Source organism: Anomaloglossus baeobatrachus, chromosome 5, assembly GCF_048569485.1.
Source record: "Anomaloglossus baeobatrachus isolate aAnoBae1 chromosome 5, aAnoBae1.hap1, whole genome shotgun sequence".
In the NCBI taxonomy this organism is placed as follows: Eukaryota; Metazoa; Chordata; class Amphibia; order Anura; family Aromobatidae; genus Anomaloglossus; species Anomaloglossus baeobatrachus.
In genome coordinates, this window is record NC_134357.1 from 564,578,096 (window position 1) to 564,600,404 (window position 22,309).

Consider the following 22,309-nt stretch of genomic DNA (forward strand, 5'->3'; position numbering starts at 1 on the left):
AGGTGTATCTGTCTCTAAGTCAACAGTAAAGAGAAGACTCCATGAAAGTAAATACAAAGGGTTCACATCTAGATGCAAACCATTCATCAATTCCAAAAATAGACAGGCCAGAGTTAAATTTGCTGAAAAACACCTCATGAAGCCAGCTCAGTTCTGGAAAAGTATTCTATGGACAGATGAGACAAAGATCAACCTGTACCAGAATGATGGGAAGAAAACAGTTTGGAGAAGAAAGGGAACGGCACATGATCCAAGGCACACCACATCCTCTGTAAAACATGGTGGAGGCAACGTGATGGCATGGGCATGCATGGCTTTCAATGGCACTGGGTCACTTGTGTTTATTGATGACATAACAGCAGACAAGAGTAGCCGGATGAATTCTGAAGTGTACCGGGATATACTTTCAGCCCAGATTCAGCCAAATGCCGCAAAGTTGATCGGACGGCGCTTCATAGTACAGATGGACAATGACCCCAAGCATACAGCCAAAGCTACCCAGGAGTTCATGAGTGCAAAAAAGTGGAGCATTCTGCAATGGCCAAGTCAATCACCAGATCTTAACCCAATTGAGCATGCATTTCACTTGCTCAAATCCAGACTTAAGACGGAAAGACCCACAAACAAGCAAGACCTGAAGGCTGCGGCTGTAAAGGCCTGGCAAAGCATTAAGAAGGAGGAAACCCAGCGTTTGGTGATGTCCATGGGTTCCAGACTTAAGGCAGTGATTGCCTCTAAAGGATTCGCAACAAAATATTGAAAATAAAAATATTTTGTTTGGGTTTGGTTTATTTGTCCAATTACTTTTGACCTCCTAAAATGTGGAGTGTTTGTAAAGAAATGTGTACAATTCCTACAATTTCTATCAGATATTTTTGTTCAAACCTTCAAATTAAACGTTACAATCTGCACTTGAATTCTGTTGTAGAGGTTTCATTTCAAATCCAATGTGGTGGCATGCAGAGCCCAACTTGCGAAAATTGTGTCACTGTCCAAATATTTCTGGACCTAACTGTATGAGGATATAGCTGGTTATACCAACAACATTGCCGTCAGGCTACCACTAGGTGGCACTGACACTCAGGCAGGAAAACTAACCTGAGTGTAATACTACAGAAGCCCACCAGAGGGCGCCAAATTAAACGTCAGAGTAGTCAAACAGAAATGGGCCAATGCCGGGATGTCATGTGTTGAAACAGGGAACAAAACTAGTCACAGTCAAGAATAGAGCTGAGGTTGAATACCCGAAAACAAATTACACAGGAGAGACACGGGGGAGGACAGAAGACAGGGTAACTGGGGGAATACAAAGGTAACACTGGGCAGGACAGATGGAAGATGGAGCAAGCAGGAAGAGCTGAGGTCAGGAAAGGCTGAAGGGACGGAGGTCAGGCAGGGGAGGCTGGAAGGTCAGACAGGGTCGGAGAGATATGGATCGGGCAGGTCAGGGATCAGGACAAAGGTACCAAGTAGCAGGGAAACGGAGCAGAGCACTTCTCAGAAGTAGCACAACGTCAAGCCCGAAATATTACGGGCGGCGTCCCGGAGGCCCAGATATGGCGGCGTGACCCCGGGAACGATGCCATGCCGAACAGGCCCCTCCCCAGAGACCCACTTCCTGGAACAGATACCTGCACCAGTTCTGCAGCGGCAGAGTCATGCAGGATTCATGAATTACTTTCCTATTTTTCCATGCATCTGTGACACAGTATAAGGTAGGCCGAAAGTCCTTTGTAGTGTTGCAAGTCGATTAGTCTCGGGGTGCGAACGGCGCAAGTGAGAACACACCGACCGTGCCTTCTGCAGCAGCACTTCCAGCCCAGTATAGTGGGCTAGAAATGTCTGTACAACCAAGCTCAGGATGTGAGCCATGCAAGGCACACGTGGGATATCACCCAGGCGGGCCCTCACTCACCCCGACTGTAGCAGATACACAAGAGGAGGTTCTGTGGTCGGAGACCTTTGTTAGAATAATTTCGTCGGTGATGCAGGAGGAGAAAGAAGCGGCAGATGATGTTGATTTGGCTGCAGGTGGTTGGGTAAGCCAGTTAGTCCACATTTTAGTGCAGTGAGCTTCCCACAGTAATGCATGTTGGTTGCGCATGTGACTGTTCATGCATGTGTGACGCCCTGGCCTATCAGGTCGTCACAAGGGTGCCGTGCAATCTGCCCTACTGCATGGTACCCGCTCCTCCTTGGTTACGGGTCCTGTCCTTTTGGTGTTGCTAAGAACAGGTATATACAAATCCTGAGGAACACTCTGCACCACACCCAACAGACACCCATTGGGCAGCCTGAGGGGAATAGGGCCACCCAGATGGACGGATGATAGAAGGAGGGCCAGAAGTGTCAAGGAGTAGTCAGAGAGAGTCAGTGAGCTGTGACAGGAAGAGTTCACGCTGCAGAGCTGGGCTCCTGTACCCGTCCCAGGTGCCAGACGTTGGACTGGCCTGGAAGGAGCTGTAACCCCGGTCGCAAGGGGTAGTGACAGGGGGCACGGTACTGCTACGGAGGGCAGTTCGCCTGACTTGTGCTACAATCGGGCAGGGGCCAAGGCATGACGGGGTACGCGGACCCTAGGCTGGGAAGTAGCTTTATGCAGCCCAGTAATTCACCTGACAAGGACGGAGTCTTCACAAGTCATTCTCCACCTGCTCCAAAATCGGGGTACTAGCGCAACGAGGGGGATAGAACTTCCCAAAACCATCCAGAAAATCCCAAGCGTGAACCCTGAAAGCAAGCTCACTCCGCTAGCCACGCGGGTGAGCGGGACCCGAGTAGTTTTAGGCAAAAGGGATCAACAAGGAGTAAACACAGTGCCAAGGGACAAGGCTTCAGACCAACCAGCAACGCCAAAAGGGCACGGACCCAGCGTATTCAAACAAAGGCTACAGGGCATTCAAGACTTTGGTTTACCCGTTGTCGGTGTCAGCATCTCTGGACTGTGTGAGTATGTTGTGCCCCTTTACTCCCGACGGGTGCCCAGCCTGCAAAGTACCGAGCCCCGGGACACCTTCCCCCTACCGACGGAGGGGTTAACATCACAAGCTGCCATCCCATCACTCCCGGGCGCTCCCTCCCAAACGCAGCAGCGGTGGTATCCCACTTTTACCACGACCCGTGGGTGGCGTCACGAACATTACTCTATTTTTCCACTCCATTTGTAAATATCTTTCCCCTTTTTTCATTTTGAGCGGCCGTGCGACCCCGTCTCGGGTCCAGAGACCCCTCGAGCCACTGCGAATCCGGATCCGAGTAGCCCGTCGACTGTCGTGGGGGCGGCACACCTCGAAAATCTTGGCGTCACGAACAGGATGCGAGCAGGACCCACTTACCTGGGTGACGTGCACCTTGAAAAATGAAGTTCGGGAGTCCAAGTCCTTTTTCCCACAACGTCTGCCATGTTTCCGCTGTTTTCTCGCCAAAAACGCCATCTTCCTCGAAAAGCATGCGAAGCCGAAGCCCCACCCTTCGTCCTCAGCCTGAAACAGGAACCGGAAGTTCCCAGAGGGCCACAGCACGCGAAAGAATGCTGGGAGAAAACCAAGGGGGGGCGCGAAGATGTCAGCTCCGGATGACGGGAGCGTGGTGGCCAGGGTAAAGCTGGTGCGGCGGATGACGCACCGGTCGTAAGAGCGACGGCACCAGCACCTGACACCATTGTGCCCATAATACCCATAACTCTGCCCTATGTGCCGGGCGCTGCCTGGCTTCCCCAGTATGACGGCCGGCCAGACGCGCTGCAAGGATTTAAGAGGAAGATTTGTAATGTGTTTGACATGTATGCCCTGAATGGACGGCAGCGGGCGTTGGTAGTGCTCAGGCAGCTGACCGGCGTGGCTGAGCTGGAAGTGGAGACCTGGACTTAGGCGGATCGGACCTCAGTAACATTTTTCAAAGGCTCGGAGCTGCGTTTGAGACCGGCACAGAAGCAGAGTTACGGATGAGGTTTTACAGCTGCAAGCAATGGCCCTAAGACAGCATTAGGAACTACGCCTTAAAGGGAACCTGTCATCAGAAATTTCGCCCAAAAGCTAAAAGATTCCCCCTCTGCAGCTCCTGGGCTGCATTCTAGGAAGGTCCCTGTTATTATTGTGCCCCATGTGAGACCAAAATAAAGCCTTTATAAAGTTCTACCTTTTTGTATGCAGCTTCTGTAAATCCGTCACGGGGGCGGGCTCTCTGCCGTCCGTTATTCTGCCTCCTGGTCCTGTATGCCGCCCCCATCGCTCCTTTCCATATCTGATGCACCGCCCACTGCTCCAGCCATCCACGCGCATGCCCAGTGCCAGTCTCACAGGACTGAGCAGTGTGACCGCTGGTGACTTGTGCGCAGGCAAGTGATTATGGACGGGACTGTGACTGTTATCAGCAAGTACCCGCCCATAATCTCGTGAGCGCGCAAACCTCTCCAGCATTCACACTGAGCTCAGTGTAGATGCTAGACTGTATGGGCTGCTTCCAGGGATGACGTCCCTTTGTCATGTGATAGGGGCGTGTTCGAAATACTATCACATGACAAAGGGACGTCATCCCTGGAAGCAGCCCATACAGTCTAGCATCTACACTGAGCTCAGTGTGAATGCTGGAGAGGTTTGCGCGCTCACGAGATTATGGGCGGGTACTTGCTGATAACAGTCACAGTCCCGTCCATAATCACTTGCCTGCGCACAAGTCACCAGCGGTCACACTGCTCAGTCCTGTGAGACTGGCACTGGGCATGCGCGGGGATGGCTGGAGCAGTGGGCGGTGCATCAGATATGGAAAGGAGCGATGGGGGTGGCATACAGGACCAGGAGGCAGAATAACGGATGGCAGAGAGCCCGCCCCCGTGACGGATTTACAGAAGCTGCATACAAAAAGGTAGAACTTTATAAAGGCTTTATTTTGGTCTCACATGGGGCACAATAATAACAGGGACCTTCCTAGAATGCAGCCCAGGAGCTGCAGAGGGGGAATCTTTTAGCTTTTGGGCGAAATTTCTGATGACAGGTTCCCTTTAAGGCTACAGGCAGCGCTGCGAACCCTGAGACTGACTAATGACATCGGAGAGCTAGAGGGAAATAGAAAGATAGTGGAGAAATTCTTGCAGGGCCTTGAGTCAGTAGAGGACCGCAAGCAGCTTCGGCTGTGGACCCTGGAACACCCTGCTTTGGACTTTGCTACTTTGAAAGAACGGGCGATTAAGGCCCGGCAGCCCCCAGAGACTCCTGATTCCCCACTCCCAGCTCAGCAAGTGGATGCATCCCCGTTACAAATGAGGACACCTGCATTAGCCCTGCCTGAACCAGCCCTTTTAATAACGTCCGGGGCTGGAACCAGCGATTTGCTACCCAAGTACAGCAGCTAACCAGAGATGTCGCCCGGATCCTGGAGGCTATGCAACTAAAGTCCAAGACCCCCTCGCCGAGGGAGATCCAATTGACCGACTGCTCAGAGGACGTCCCCTGGATGAGGAAGCGGACCTCAGCATACAAAGGACGGAGCGGCGACTGGTACAGCCCACCTGTCTGTTACAAGTGCAGCAAGTCCGGCCACTACGCAAAAAGCTGTCCTTTAAACGGGCAACCCCTGGGGCCAAGGGCCAATCCCCAGGAATAAATTGCCAAGGCCCAGCAGATTGGAGAGAGCGGTATGTAGGCGGACGGCCTATCATTTCTATTACCCTGGATGGGATCCCGAACTCTGCACTCCTTGATACCGGCTCCCAGGTAACAACTATTCCTTATGTACTATACAAGAAGTTCTGGCTGGATGATTACTTGACCCCGCCAGACAACGACCTGACTATCTATGATGTCAACGAGTTACCTGTGACTCAAATTGGGTTCAAGGAGGTGACCATTAAGGTGGGCCGTGTAGAGTTAGTCCGGCAAGGCCTTAAGCGGGATTTACACGCTACGATATTGCTAGCAATTGCTAGCGATATCGTACGCAAAAGCACCCGCCCCCGTGCATGCGATTTCGTGTGATCGCTGCCGCAGCGAACATTATCGCTACGGCAGCGTCACACGAACTTACCTCGTCGTCGGCGTCGCTGTGACTGCCGAACAATCCCTCCCTCAAGGGGGAGGGACGTTCGGCATCGCAGCGACGTCACCACAACGTCACAAAGCGGCCAGCCAATCAAAGCGGAGGGGCGGAGATGAGCGGGACGTAACATCCCGCCCACCTCCTTCCTTCCGCATTGCGGCCGGCGGCAGGTAAGGAGACGTTCCTCGCTCCTGCGGTGTCACACACAGTGATGTGTGCTGCCGCAGGAGCGACGAACCACATTGATAATCAACCATTACCGATTTTTGGTTTTGGGACGACCTCTCCATGGTGAACGATTTTCACCATTTTTTAGGTCGTTTAAGGTCGCTGGTAAGTGTCACACGCTGTGATATCGTTAATGACGCTGGAAGTGCGTCACTAACAACGTGACCTTGACGATAAAACATTAACGATATCGTAGCGTGTAAAGCCCCCTTTATTGTAGTCCAAAATGACACTAGTGATCGGAACCCGAAGATCATTTTAGGAACAAATGTGATACAGAATTGCATGGGTGAGGTGTTGTTTTTGCTTCAACAGCTGTCTGAGACTGCAGGGGCAGGGCGGCAGAGAGTCCTGCAATGTGAGATCCGAGCCCTCCTGCAGCGGCAACAGGTAAATCTCTCTGGAGGTGAGATAGGTGGTGTACGGATAATGGATGTGGCTCCTCTAGTGGTACCCCCAAGAAGTGAAATGTTGATCTGGTGCAGGGCAGCTGTAGGCTCCCGGGGACAGGATTACCAGGCAATGGTAGAGCCCCTGCCCTTAGAGCATTGACCTACAGTGTTCACGGCCAGAGGGGTAGTCGATGTCCAGAAGGGGAGGGTGCCCGTGCGAGTACTCAACTGTGGGGAGGAGGAAGTTACACTGCCCAGGTATGCCACCATAGCCAAGCTGTTTACCGTAAATTTAAATGACATCCATGCAACCAGTTCTCCAGACATGCCCCACCAGGCCCCCAGGGCTAATCCTCAGGACCCAGAAGAGAAGTGGTGTCAGGAACTACATGTGGGCACTGACTCTACACCTGCACATCACAAACAAAGGGTCTGCAGGCTTGTCAGGGAGTACGAGCAGGTTTTTAGCAAGCACCCATTGGACTTTAGGCGGATTAAAGGGGTACAACATCCCATACCCACAGGCACTCACCCCCCCCATTAAGGAAAGGTATAGGCCCATACCACCTGCCAATTACCAATGTGCTAAAGACATGCTCCGAAGTATGAAGGAAGCAGGGGTGATCCGGGATAGCTGCAGACCCTGGGCCGCCCCACTGGTTCTTGTAAAGAAGAAGGATGAGACCATGCGGATGTGTGTGGACTATCGCCAGATTAACAAAATCACCCACAAGGATGCTAACCCTCTGCCCCGAATTGAGGAATCATTAGCCGCTTTAAAATCTGCTACTTACTTTTCCACTCTTGATCTCACTAGCGGGTACTCTCAGGTGGCAGTCACTGAAGAGGACCGGGATAAGACCGCATTTGCGACCCCGATGGGCCTGTGTGAGTTCAACAACATGCCATTCGAGCTGTGCAACGCACCCGGGACGTTCCAGAGGTTGATGGAGTGCTGTTTGGGCCACTGTAACTTCGAGACAGTCTTGCTGTATCTGGATGACGTCATCGTCTACTCCAAGACATACGAGGCCCACCTGGAACATCTGGCTGAGGTGTTTGATGCCCTGTCCAAATACGGGATGAAGCTCAAGCTGTCCAATGCCATTTGCTCAAGCCGAAGGTACAGTACCTTGGGCACGTGGTGAGTGCTGACGGTGTGGCACCAGACCCCGAGAAAATCACAGCCATCCAGGGCTGGCCGCGGCCAACCACCATCAAAGAAGTACGGCAGTTCCTGGGCCTTATGGGGTACTACCGAAGGTTCATCAAGGGGTATAACCAGATGGCGGCCCCCTTGCAAGACCTCCTGGTAGGTCAAGCCATGCACGGAAGACCCTAAGGGCCTCCCTTCCAATAGAGTCCGGAACAAGAAAAATCTTTTGAACGGATGAAGTCTGTCCTAACGGGACGAAATCCTGGCCTACCCTGATTATGGCCTCCTGTTCGTGTTGTACACAGATGCCAGTAATGTGGGACTGGGAGCCGTCCTGTCCCAGGTGCAGAAGGGTAAGGAAAAAGTGATTGTCTATGCCAGTAGGAAGTTGAGACCTACAGAGAGAAACCCAGAGAATTATAGCTCCTTCAAGTTGGAGTTTCTGGCGCTCGTATGGGCTGTGACAGAAAGGTTCAAGCACTACCTTGCCGCTGCCAAGTTCACTGTGTACACGGACAATAATCCGCTGACTCACCTGGATACGGCGAAGTTGGGAGCCCTAGAACAATGATGGGTTGCACGGTTGGCTAATTACGATTTTATCATCAAATATAGAGCTGGCCGCAAGAACACCAAATGCTCAACTTGCTGGATGAAGAACACCTGGAAGAGGTTGAGCTACCTGCCTTCCATCAACCCCTTTAAGAAGAGCGGCCTCGATTGAATGTACACCAGCAGGAGATACCTTGTGACCCCTTGCCTCACCATGGCTGGCAAGAAGCTCAGGACCAAGATCCTGCAATCAAGCTACTCAAGTCTACATCAGAGCCGATGCCCGCTTGGGCCCAGGTGCCCCAGAAGAAGCCAGAAAATTGTGGCAAGACCGGAGTCGGCTTTACTTCCACCAAGGCAAGTTGTGTAGGAATCTGACCAACCCAAAGACCCATGAGAGGATCTGCCAGATTGTGGTCCCCAAGTCACACGTTCCAGTGGTGCTGAAGGCCTACCATGATGGAACCAGGCACTTTGGATGGAAGAAGCTGGAGATCTTGCTAAGAAGTCGCTTTTATTGGATTGGGATGAGGGACTCCATCGAGGCCTGGTATAGGAACTGTGGTCCCTGTACCTTGAGGAGGCAAGATGGCACCAGTTAGCGAGCACCACTTCAACTGATCGTCACCTAGCAGCCTTTGGAGATTGTGGCTCTGCACCATGTTAAGCTAACCCCCAGTCGCAGTGGGTACACGTATGCTCTATATGGTCGATCACTACTCACGGTTCCTCTTGGTAGTCCCTGTCAAGGACTTGACAGCCAGCACAGCGGAAAAGGAGTTCCAGGCCCATTTCTGTAGGCCGCATGGATATCTGGACGGATCAAGGCCCCGCCTTTGAATCCGAGATCTTCCAGGAGTTCTGTAGTCTTTATGGGTGCAAGAAGATCCGCACTACTCCTTACCACTCGCAGACAAATGGGATGTGCGAGAAGATGAACCACCTGGTGATTAACTTGCTGAAGACCCTTCCCTTGGAGGAGAGGAACTTGTGGCCTGAGAAACTACCGGATTTGATAGACATGTATAACCATATCCCGGTGGGATCCACTAAGTGCACCCCAGCGTACCTGATGAGGGCTCGGCCTGGAAGACTTCCCGTGGACTTGGAGATGGAAGTTGAATTACCTGAGACCTACGCACCTGGAGAAGATTGGGACTCGCGTCGCCAAGTTCAGTACAAGCAGATTCAGAAGTGTGTCGAAGAAAGCTTGAATCAAACTCTGGAGCGGCAAGAAAGGAACTTTAACAAACAAGCTAAAGCAGCTCCCTTTGCTCCTGGTGAAGTGGTGTTAAAAAGAAAATGGAGACAGCACAAGTTGGATGATCAGTGGGAGAAGGAGCCGTATGTGATACAGCCGTCCAACTTCGATAACCACAAAACCTGCTTGATTAGCAAGGACCATGGAAGAACTACGGCTATGGTATCTCGGGACCATCTAAAGAAGTGCCCAGAACCACTCAGGGTGACAGAAGAGCCTCAACCCCAGCCTCCAGTGGTGGAAAGAAGAAAGAAGGTGATCCACACCATTCTAGTTGACTTTCCGGAAGACTGGCCTATGCAGAATGGAGCAGTAATAGTCCCTGTGTTAACATTCCCACAACCCGTGGAAGAAACAGAACAGGAAGGGCTTACTGACCCTGCACCCACTCTAGCATCTAGAGTAGCACCTGTCCCCTTGCCACGCACAAGTAGGGTCTTACCCGCAACACCCAGTAAAGAGGGCGAGGAAGCTGCAGGGAGTGTAGCCATGTCATCAGAAGGGGATGAGGATCCAGAGTTAAGAAGGTCCACTCGTGTTAACTTTGGTCAACCTCCATGGAGGTACAGAGAAGAATGTTGAAGTAAAAAAATGTTAATACTGAAAAGTTAACAATGCCATAGAATTCTTAGGTATCGGTGCTTTCTTTTGTTATTTTTCACAGTTTGTTGTTTTCCATATAGAAATTGCTAGAAAATGAGTGCTTAGTGAAACAGTTTTAAATTGAACGGAAAAGTAACCTGATTTTCTTCTAGATTTGCCACAAGTGTACAACCGGTACATGGACTTCGTTAATTTTACAAGTACTTTGTTTTTTTAATAGTTAAGTAAAAATGGAGCACGGTCACAGGACTGGCGTGACCAACACAAACTTGTGTCTTGTACATAATTGCACCTCCTGTGCCCACAAGAGTCGTCTGACACATCCCGAGACCTTAACCCGGTCAAGGACCCACCTTAGGTTTCCAGGGGGAACAGGTTGTGTGGGTGGGGGGTTATTGGGATCTCGGATGTTGGGACTGGACTGTCACAGGAAGGGACTGCAATGAGGCAGGTTGAGTCCCCGCTGCCATTAAAACCGGTGGCGTCCCTCTGTTGGTAGACGAACTCAAAAAAAAATTGTAACGTTAAAGTAAAAGTGCCTCCCTAATGTGGGATGAACCTGTCAATAAATGTTAATAATGTTAACCCTTATTCTTACAAGTTTAATACATGCTTGGTGTCCTGTAGCTTGCGGACGAGTTACGTTTAACCAAGGGGGAATGTGACGCCCTGGCCTATCAGGTCGTCACAAGGGTGCCATGCAATCTGCCCTTCTGCATTGTAACCGCTCCTCCTTGGTTACGGGTCCTGTCCCTTTGGTGTTGCTAAGAACAGGTATACACAAATCCTGAGGAGCACTCTGCACCACACCCACCAGACACCCATTGGGCAGCCTGAGGGAAATAGGGCCACCCAGATGGAGGGATGGTAGAAGGAGGGCCAGAAGTGTCAAGGAGTAGTCAGAGAGAATCAGTGAGCCGTGACAGGAAAAGGTCACGTTGCGGAGCTGGGCTCCTGTACCCGTCCCAGGTGCCATAAGTTGGCCTGGCCTGGAAGGAGCTGGAACTACGGTCAAGGGGGTAGTGACAGGGAGCACGGTACTACCACGGAGGGCAGTTCGGTTGCTTTGTGCTACAACCGGGCAGGGGCCAGGGCACGACGGGGTACGTGGAGCCTAGGCTGGGAAGTAGCTTTATGCAGCCCAGTAATTTACCTGACGAGTACAGAGTCTTCACGAGCCATTCTCCACCCGCTCCAAAATCGGGGTACTAGTGTAACGCGGAGGATAGGACTTCCCAAAACCGTCCAGAAAATTCCAAGCATGAACCCTGAGAGCAAGCTCACTCCGCTAGCCATGCGGGTGAGCGGGACCCGAGTAGTTTCAGGCAAAAGGGATCCACAAAGAGTAAATACAGTGCCAAGGGACAAGGCTTCATACCAGTGTATTCAAACAAAGGCTACAGGGCATTCAAGACTTTAGTTTACCCGTTGTCTGTGTCAGCATCTCTGGACTGTGTGAGTACGTTGTGCCCCTTTACTCCTGACGGGTCCCAAGCCTTCCAACACCGAGCCCCGGAACACCTTCCCCCTACCCACGGAGGGGTTAACATCACAAGCTGCCATCCCATCGCTCCCGGGCACTCCCTCCCAAACGCAGCAGCGGTGGTATCCCACTTTTACCACGACTCGTGAGTGGCGTCACGAACATTACTCAATTTTTCCATCCCTTTTGTAAATATCTTTTCCCCTTTTTCATTTCGAGTGGCCGCTTGACCCCGCCTTGGGTCCGGAGACCCCACCAGCCACTGCGGATCCGGATCCAAGCAGCCCATCGGCTGTTGCGGGGATGGCACACATGTAGTAGTCAAATTATTTACATTTTTCCCTCTACTCAGTCATTGTTTACAACGTTGGCAGATTATGAAAGTTGGGTCATCTTTTGCGGTCTCAAAAAAGACCCAGGCAAGGCAACCCTTCCTGCGATCTGCAGACCCGCCACCGCTGCTGGCCACAGCCAGAGTGGTGGGTAAGGATGCAGTGCTTCTCATGGTTGCATCATTTCATGTTTGTGCAGGAATCACCACTCTAAGTTCCTCGCCTTCCTCCTCCTCATCATCTGCTGAGCTCAGCTTCGTGCCTTTGGGATGACAACTTCGTCGTCATGCTCTACGTTGTCCCCCTCCTTTTCCTGACCTGACATAACAGCACAGTATGCATGTGCCTCAGGTATCTGAGTCACATCATCATCACCTCTACCCTCAGAGGTTAACGTCAGTTTACGAGGGTCGGGATCCTGTTGGGACCCTACTTTGTCCGAGCCAGATTCCAGCTCTCAAAGATTTTGGGCATCAGTGCAGATGTTTTTCAACTCTTCAGTCTGGGAATCTTTACAGACTTCTGATGCCCATGGGATGGAATGTGTGAACAGCTCTGCAGGCTCAGTTTGCTGGTTGGAGATTTGTTACAGGCGCAAACAAGTGGAATTGGGGTGGCACCTCTGAAAAGTTAACTGTGTGTGATGTTGAGGTGGAGGAAGAGAAGGAGAGGCCACTTGATGCAGCGCTTGCCATCCACTCTAGCACCTGCTGTTTATCATCCTCATTTCGAAGTTAAAGCGATATGCATCTGCCAAAGAAATCTAGTGGAGTAGGTTATACAGTAAGGGATGTTGTTCTCATTTCTGTGGGGATAAGATGAGCCGGCGTTTGCTCACTATTCCTTTGACTAACAAAACTTCCCACACATAGACCTCCAACACCCCACCTATTCCTCCTTCCATGACAACATTGTCATGATTTACCACTCATGGTCAATGTACTCTTCCCCTTTCAAACAAGTGTTTTGCAACTCTATGCCCACACCTGTCAGAGATCTGACACAAAAGATAAATTTTTTATTTCCTGCCTGTGTTGGCAATATTGTGAAGGCACTAAAAAAGTACCACTACCTACAAATGCAGTTCACTGCATAATTTAAAGCAGACACAGTAAAGAAGACCTTTTTAGCTTGTTCAATAGCAAATTTTCAGCAGCACCACTAACGGATACCTATGGGGTGTGGGCGTTATAAACACACATCCATATCAGCAGGAACACAGGTATTGTACTTGATCTAACTCATGGTACTTTAAAGCTGGTGTCACACTAAACGACAGCGACAACGACGTCGCTGTTACGTCACCATTTTCGGTGACGTAACAGCGACCTTGTAAGTCGCTGTTATGATCGCTGCTTAGCTGTCAAACACAGCAGAAGCAGCGATCATAACGTCGCTGTGCTACATGTGCAGAGAGCAGGGAGCCGCGCTTAGCGCTGGCTCCTTGCTCTCCTGCAGCACACATCGGGTTAATTAACCCGATGTGCGCTGCAGCTACATGTCACAGTTCAGAGAGCAGGGAGCCGCGCTTAGCGCTGGCTCCTTGCTCTCCTGCAGCACACATCGGGTTAATTAACCCGATGTGTGCTGCAGCTACATGTCACAGTGCAGAGAGCAGGGAGCCGCGCGCACTGCTTAGCGCTGGCTCCTTGCTCTCCTTGCTACAGTATACATCGGGTTAATTACCCGATGCATACTGCAGCCACATGTCACAGTGCAGGAGCCGGCGCTGGCAGCAAGAGCGGAGGCTGGTAACCAGCGTAAACATCGGGTAACCAGGGAAAGGTCTTCCCTTGGTTACCCGATGTTTACGCTGGTTACAGCTTACCGCAGCTGCCAGTGCCGGCTCCTGATCGCTTCATTTCGTCGCTCTCTCGCTGTCACACACAGCGATGTGTGTGTCACAGCGGGAGAGTGACGACCAAAAAATGAAGCTGGACATTCAGCAACGACCGGCGACCTCACAGCAGGGGCCAGGTCGTTGCTGGATGTCACACACAGCGACAGCGACGGGACGTCGCTGCAACGTCACAGAAAATGGTGACGTAGCAGCGACGTCGTTGTCGTCGTCGTTATTTGTGACACCAGCTTAACTTTCTTTGATAGCCTTGGATATGCTGTGCCACCACTGTACTGGAGATAGGCTTTATTCTCTCCATTGACTCTTTGTCTATAGAGTATTTAACCCACGCTGTGCTACCATTGTGCTTGATATAATTTATGGTATTTACCTCTCTCTATGACATCTTTGGACACACTGTACCACCACTGTAAATAAAATAGGCATTATTCACTCCATCTCTTTGTTCACTGGATCATTAACCCATGCTGTCCCACCACTGTAAATGAGATAGACACTATTTGTTGTATTGAATCTCTGTCCTCTGGGGAGATTTACCTATGCTGTTATCTGCACACAAGGAGGCATCTAGATGCTACATCTATGTGATCATGACTGTTCACTGCTGGATTTAAAACTTTTTTTTTTTACCATAAAGATTATTTATTTGGCACTATGCACTTTGTATAAATTTTGATATACACAAAGTTTGCATTTGTATTTTTGCCTAGTTCAACATATATGATATTCATTCATTAACTTATTTATATCACTTTTTTACTAATTAATTGATCTGTTGGTAAATATACACTTGGTTTTGATTTTATGTGTAGTGACGTCCCCTTTTTTCTGTACCCATTTTGTCACGTTTTAAATAAATGTTGTTATAATGACCTGTTGTGCATTTTTTTCTCCTTTTCTTTGGTTCCAATACCTATACATGTATTTCAATGAGTAATTTTGAGCAAGCAATTATAGTTGCAAAGTAACATACTTCCTCAGCACCTTTTTGAGGCCAGGCACTAACAAGCAACAATATCTATAACTGTGTTTGCAGAATTTTGGCCAGGCAATTAAAATTGCCAAGAACCACTTTTTGATACTTCCCTGGCTACTTTTTAAGTTAGGCACTAACAAGAAACAAAACCTATAACTGTGTTTGCATAATTTTGAGCTTACATTAATATTTATTAATAGTGTCATGATTCTGCTCAGCGGTGTCCTGCTCTCCTGCAGAGCCTATGCTAGGCCTCACATTTTTCCCCAGTTCCCAGTTGAGTCCTGTGTGGCGTGGGAGGGGTCTGTTCTTTGGAGCCTCATTCCAGGTCATTGCTCCATTTTATCTGGGAGCTGTTTCACCCAGAACGTCGCCAGTGATAGTTCCTGTTTTGCAGTGCACATCTCTGGTTCCCGTAAGTGTCTGACCTGATCTTGTCCTGCTACCTAGTTCCACTCCCATCTCCTTACCTACTGACTTTATTTCCTGACTCCCTGACCTCGGCTTGTTCTCGGACTCCGACTCTGGTCGCTCCCTTGTACTTACATGACCTCTCTGTTTACCAAACTCGGCTCGTCCCCTGACTCCGGCTCTGTTTGCTCCTTTTATCATTTTTATTATCTCCTGGCTTTTGACCCCTGGCTTGTTTGACTGCCCTTCACTAAGTGTGTCTACACCTAGTGTACAAACCCGCAAGATTCACCCCACTAGTGTGCCTGGCGACACCTAGTGGTTTGATGTCTTCTTACACCTGCATTCTCGTAATAACATTATCATTGGCCTAGTACTTTTTTTTGCCACATCATGGATCCTATGCGTACTCTCTGTGAGTAGGTGTCAAATATGATTCATCTGGTGCAGGATCTGACAGTTGAGCAGCAGAATATGGCCTTCTTTCACAGCCAGCTACAGTTTCAGCTCTCTTTTGTGCTTGGAACGTCTCAAAACCCCTCATCCTAGACAGCAGGCAGGCTGATGGACCCTACTGACGTATTAATATTTGCCGCGGAACCCGAAATTATGCTCCCTGATAAATTTTCTGGGGAAAAGGGATCTGTTCAGGACCTTCTAAGAGAGTTGCAAATTGCTGTTTACTTTAAGACCCTGATCCTCTGGGAATAAGTCTCAATAGGTGGGAATCATCATGTCCCTGCTTGAGGGGGGGTCCCCAGACATGGACTTTTTCTTTGCCCCTTTCAGCCCCTGGTCTTCTGTATACGCATTTTTTGACTCATTGGGGACAATCTATGACGAACCTGTCCATGTCCAGGTAGCTTAGGACAAGATCATAGACCTGTCATAGGGAAACAGCACTGCAGAACTGTATAGCTCCGAATTCAGAAAGTGGTCGGCAGAAGTACAGTGGAATAACACTGCTCTCCATTGTCAGTTTAAAAAAAGGCCGGTCGGATACCCTAAAGGACACTCTGGCTCTATACCCTCCTCCTTGCTGTCTGGAGGAGGCCATGACCCAGGCTATCTGCAAGGACCGTAGACTTCGAGAGACAGGTGACCCAACAGGAAATTTCGTTCTGTCGCCTCAATGCTAATGTCCCACCTTATACGGAGCCCATGGAAGTCAGGGCAGCTAGTTATGGGGAGAAAGAAAAGAAACGGCGTCGGGATCTCACGCTCTGTTTCTACTATGGTAGTGCGGCGCACTGGAGGAAGGACTGTCTGGCATGCCCCCCTGCTAGCAAGCCATCAGAAAAACACCTAAGTTTGGGTGATAATCGAGGAGGTCACTCAGACGTAAAGGCAGGGTCGGACTGGGGTGTCTGGGGCCCACCAGGAGAATTGACTCCAGGGGCCCTCCCTACAGCTAAATATAAACACCCATGAGCATTATCCACATTATTGTGTTGCTTTGACTGTATACACAGGCGGCTCCTGCACATCTATATTGTGCACCATAACTGGAATTTACAATTATAGTAGTTTGCAGTAATGGGGTCTTTGGTGAAAACAAGTTATCACCGATCCACACCGATAGGAAGATTGGGGAACTTTTTGCAGCGGCAGGTGGGATGTGTGACCGCAGCGCCATTCATCCTCTGTGGAGCTGCCAGATAAAAACAAGCACAGCGCTCGCAGCCACCGAGGAATGAATGGATCAGGAGTCGAATCGGACACAAGCTCTAGTATAATGGGGATAAAAGTTGCAGGTCTCAGCAATCGGACCCCACTGATGAATAAGTTATCACTTATCCTTAGGTCACGTTCACACGTTCAGTATTTAGTCAGTATCTTACATCAGTATTTGCAGCAGTGGGTGAGAAACGCAGAAGTGGTGTCGTGTTTCTATTACACTTTTTCTCCGATTTTACCGCACCTGGTTGTGGCTTCAAATACTGAGGTAAAAAACTCACTGAATACTCAGTGTATGCATGTGGCCTTAGTAGAGGTGATTACCTGTTTTCACTGGAGAACCTCTGTAAGGGCGCATTTATTGCAGTGCAATAGTCACAGGACAGGGAGGGGTTAAATGTTTAAGTATTTAATTTCTATTGGAAATAATCTCCCCCTTATAGACAGAAAAAGTGAACTCCATACACAACACAATCCACTATACCAAAACCAATAATACCACATACAAGGGAGAAATACCGCCACACTGTGACCAAACCACATATTACCACCAAACAATGACCAAATACAGCCACATACAAGGGAGAAATACCGCCACACTTTGACCAGACCGCAAAGTGACCGAATAATACCACATACAAGGGAGATATACCACGACACTATGACCAGATAACATACTACCAACAAATAGTGATCAAAAGCAACCACATACCAGAGTGTAATACCACCACACCATAATTAGACCACATAGTAACCAAATATTACCACATACAAGGGAGAAATACCGCAACACTATAACTACACCACATAATGACTGAATATAACTACAAACAAGAGAGTAATACCGCCACACCATAATCAGACCACATACTGACCGAATAAAACCACATACAAGGGAGAAATACCGTGACACTATAACCACACCACATAATGACCAAATAATACCACACACGAGACAAATATCAGTACAACATGACTAGAGAACATATTACTACCACACAAGGACATATAATACTAAAATAATGAACATGAATAAAAACTACAATGCTAATAATACTAATATTATCATCAGTGCCATAATACACAGGAGCTCTGTATATAGTGTATAGGTAATACAGTGATCACCAGTGACATTATATACAGGAGCTCTGTATACAGTGTACAGTATAGTGTGTGTGTTTATGTAATACACTGACTTACCAGTGACGTCTCTAGCTGACGTTATTCATCTTCACATTTTTTCTTCATCTGACGCTGACCGCCATCACTTCTTCCTGCCATGATGCGACTCTGTAGAAAATAACAGTCACCTATAGTTGATCACTCTCAAAGCACATTCCTCACTATTTCCCCAATTTCTACACTATGTCAGACTCCTGTTCCCCCATTGGAGATAGTATCCTCAAAATGAACATATGTCATCAGTAATAATGTCCCCTAATTTGGCCCTACAGTAAATATGCCCCACTTGCCACCATAAACTAATAATGTATGTCCCTCATTCTGGCCCCATATAGTAATTATGTCCCTCATCCTGTCCCCTTTTATTTAATAATGTCTGGGGAAACAAGTGGAATCAGAAGGGGTTCTTAATTGCTTCCTGCATAAAATATCCCCCCAGACACTGCTCCTCTCCAAAATAGCCTCACAAAGTGCCCCTTTCCAAAATGTCCCCCAAAAATCTGCCCTTTCTATAGTATTTCCCCCATACTAAATCCCTGTATAAATCCCCCCCCCCACTTCTCATTATACTATGCTGCCTTCCACAATCCTTGATGTTTCATAATGTCCCCCACTGCCTTATAATGTCCCCCACTGCCTTTTAATGATCCCACAGCTCTATAATGTCCCCCACTGCCTTATGTCTTCCACTGCCCTATAATGTCCCCCACTGCCTTATAATATCCCCACTGCCTTATAATGTCCCCACTGCCCTATTATGTCCCCCACTACCCTATAATGTTCCCCACTGCCGTATAATGTCCCCACTGCCCTATTATGTCCCCCACTGCCTTATAATATCCCCGCTGCCTTATAATGTCCCCACTGCCCTATTATGTTCCCCACTACCCTATAATGTTCCCCACTGCCTTATAATGTCCCCACTGCCCTATTATGTTCCCCACTGCCCTATTATGTTCCCACTGCCTAATAATGTCCCCCACTGCCCTATAATGTCCCTCACTGCCCTATTATGTCCCCTACTGCCTTATAATGTCCCCACTGCCCTATTATGTTCCCCACTCCCCTATTATGTTCCCACTGTCTTATAATGTCCCCCACTGCCTTATAATGTCCCCACTGCCCTATTATGTCCCCCACTGCCTTATAATGTCCCCACTGTCCTATAATGTCCCCCACTGCCTTATAATGTTCCCACTGCCTTATTATGTCCCCCACTGCCCTATAATGTCCCTCACTGCCCTATTATGTCCCCCACTGCCTTATAATGTCCCCACTGCCTTATAATGTCCCCCACTGCCTTATAATGTCCCCACAGCCCTATAATGTCCCCCACTGCCTTATTATGTCCCCCACTGCCTTATAATGTCCCTACTGCCCTATTATGTCCCCCACTGCCTTATAATGTCCCCACTGTCCTATAATGTCCCCCACTGCCTTATAATGTTCCCACTGCCTTATAATGTCCCCACTGCCCTATAATGTCCCTCACTGCCCTATTATGTCCCCCACTGCCTTATAATGTCCCCACTGCCTTATAATGTCCCCCACTGCCTTATAATGACCCCCACTGCCTTATAATGTCCCCACTGCCCTATTATGTCCCCCACTGCCTTATAATGTCCCCACTGTCCTATTATGTCCCCCACTGCCTTATAATATCCCCGCTGCCTTATAATGTCCCCACTGCCCTATTATGTTCCCCACTACCCTATAATGTTCCCCACTGCCTTATAATGTCCCCACTGCCCTATTATGTTCCCCACTGCCCTATTATGTTCCCACTGCCTAATAATGTCCCCCACTGCCCTATAATGTCCCTCACTGCCCTATTATGTCCCCTACTGCCTTATAATGTCCCCACTGCCCTATTATGTTCCCCACTCCCCTATTATGTTCCCACTGTCTTATAATGTCCCCCACTGCCTTATAATGTCCCCACTGCCCTATTATGTCCCCCACTGCCTTATAATGTCCCCACTGTCCTATAATGTCCCCCACTGCCTTATAATGTTCCCACTGCCTTATTATGTCCCCCACTGCCCTATAATGTCCCTCACTGCCCTATTATGTCCCCCACTGCCTTATAATGTCCCCCACTGCCTTATAATGTCCCCACAGCCCTATAATGTCCCCCACTGCCTTATTATGTCCCCCACTGCCTTATAATGTCCCCACTGCCCTATTATGTCCCCCACTGCCTTATAATGTCCCCACTGTCCTATAATGTCCCCCACTGCCTTATAATGTTCCCACTGCCTTATAATGTCCCCACTGCCCTATAATGTCCCTCACTGCCCTATTATGTCCCCCACTGCCTTATAATGTCCCCACTGCCTTATAATGTCCCCCACTGCCTTATAATGACCCCCACTGCCTTATAATGTCCCCACTGCCCTATTATGTCCCCCACTGCCTTATAATGTCCCCACTGTCCTATAATGTCCCGCACTGCCTTATAATGTTCCCACTGCCTTATAATGTCCCCACTGCCCTATAATGTCCCCACTGCCCTATTATGTCCCCCACTGCCCTATAATGTCCCCCACTGCCCTATTATGTCCCCCACTGACCCATAATATGCTACATAAAGTCCCCCACCATTTCTTAATGCCCCTTGTAAAATAACACTGCTCGTCCCCCACCACAGCCAATGTAAAATAATTGTATGTCCTCTTTGGCTCTTCTGAAGCACTTATCTGTGCCTGCTTGTCCTCCTCTTCATCCCTGCAGCTGCGGCCCCGGTGATGATGCATTTCGGTGCAGGACTGAGGCTCGCTCCTCTGTCTCAGTTCTGTGGCGTCCTCCTTCTCTGCAGCCCCGGCCCCGGTGATGACGTCCCGTGGCAGTGCGGGGCTGAGCAGCGCTGCTCTGCCTCCTGTCACCAGCCACACTGCACAAATTTATGTGAGCCTGAAAGACACGCATACATTTGAATACCGGTACGGTCTCCAAGTCCTGCACACCTCATTGGTGCAGGCCTGGAGACTCCCACAGTGCACCGCTAGGACTTTTGGTGAGTCACATGACACACGTGATGTCACTAAAGGTCCTGCAACTGCGGAAGCTTCAGTGATCGTACAGAACTTGTACGATCGCTGAAGTTTATGATTGAAAGGCTGGGGGCCATCAGAGCGTGGGGGCCCTGGATGACCTGCTCAGTCTGTTCATCAATAAACGCCGGTGAGAAACAGGCGGCCCCGCACAGCCGCCCACACTATATAAGGCACGGTAGGCCAGACCGACCCTGCGTCTAGGTACCCTTCATCTCCTCCAATAAGGGAAACCAGGGGGTCAGGTGGCCCCCCTTGAGGAGGGTGTACTGTCATGATTCTGCTCAGTGGTGCTCTGCTCTCCTCTCCTGCAGAGCCTATGCTGGGCCTCACATTTTTCCCTGGCTCCTGGTCGAGTCCTGTGGGGTGTGGGAGCGGGTCTGTTCTTTGGAGCCTCGTTTTGGGTGATTGCTCCACTTTATCTGGCAGCTTTTTCACCTGGAACACCACCAATGATAGCTCCTGTTTTGCAGTGCATGTCAGGTTCCCGTAGGTGTCTGACCTGATCTTGTCCCGCTACCTAGTTCCACTGTTCTCCTGTCTCCTTACCTACTGACTTGATTTCCTGACTCCCTGACTTCAGCTTGTTCCCTGACTGCAGCTCTGCTCGCTCCCTTGTACTCACAGGACCTCTCTGTTTACTGACCCCGGCTCGTCCCCTGACTCCAGCTCTGCTCGCTCCTTTTATCATTTACGTTAGCTCCTGGCTTTTGACCCCTGGCTTGTTTGACTGCCCCTCACTAGGTGTGTCTAGTGACACCTAGTGTACAAACCTGGCAGATCCACTCCACTAGGGTGCCCGGTGACACCTAGTGGTTTGGTGTCTTATTACACCTGGGTTCTCTTCATCACAAATGCTTATTTACATACCTCACTTTAGCAGGCACTACAAGTACTAATCCCTATTTCAATCATGAAATGTGCAGATTTTGGGGACACATACACCTTTCCCTATACTGCACGTCTCTATTCTAAACTATCGCTCTCCTATCTCAACTAACTAGCCTTAAAACGCTAACTAAACTCACAGTCTAGTGGCCCTGGCGACAGCACCTTCCTAACATTTCACATGCACAAAATGGTACGATGCAACATGTCCAATTTATATC

General features: G+C 49.4%; 1 protein-coding gene across 1 annotated transcript in view; it reads right to left on the reverse strand.

The window, feature by feature from the left end:
• Positions 1-22,309, reverse strand: part of LOC142313027 (uncharacterized) — a 132,792-nt gene that overhangs the window by 92,217 nt on the left and 18,266 nt on the right. The window contains exon 5 of the mRNA XM_075352014.1: positions 9,489-9,583. Within this exon, the coding sequence (XP_075208129.1) occupies positions 9,489-9,583 (95 nt within the window). The remainder of the gene's footprint in view (positions 1-9,488; positions 9,584-22,309) is intronic.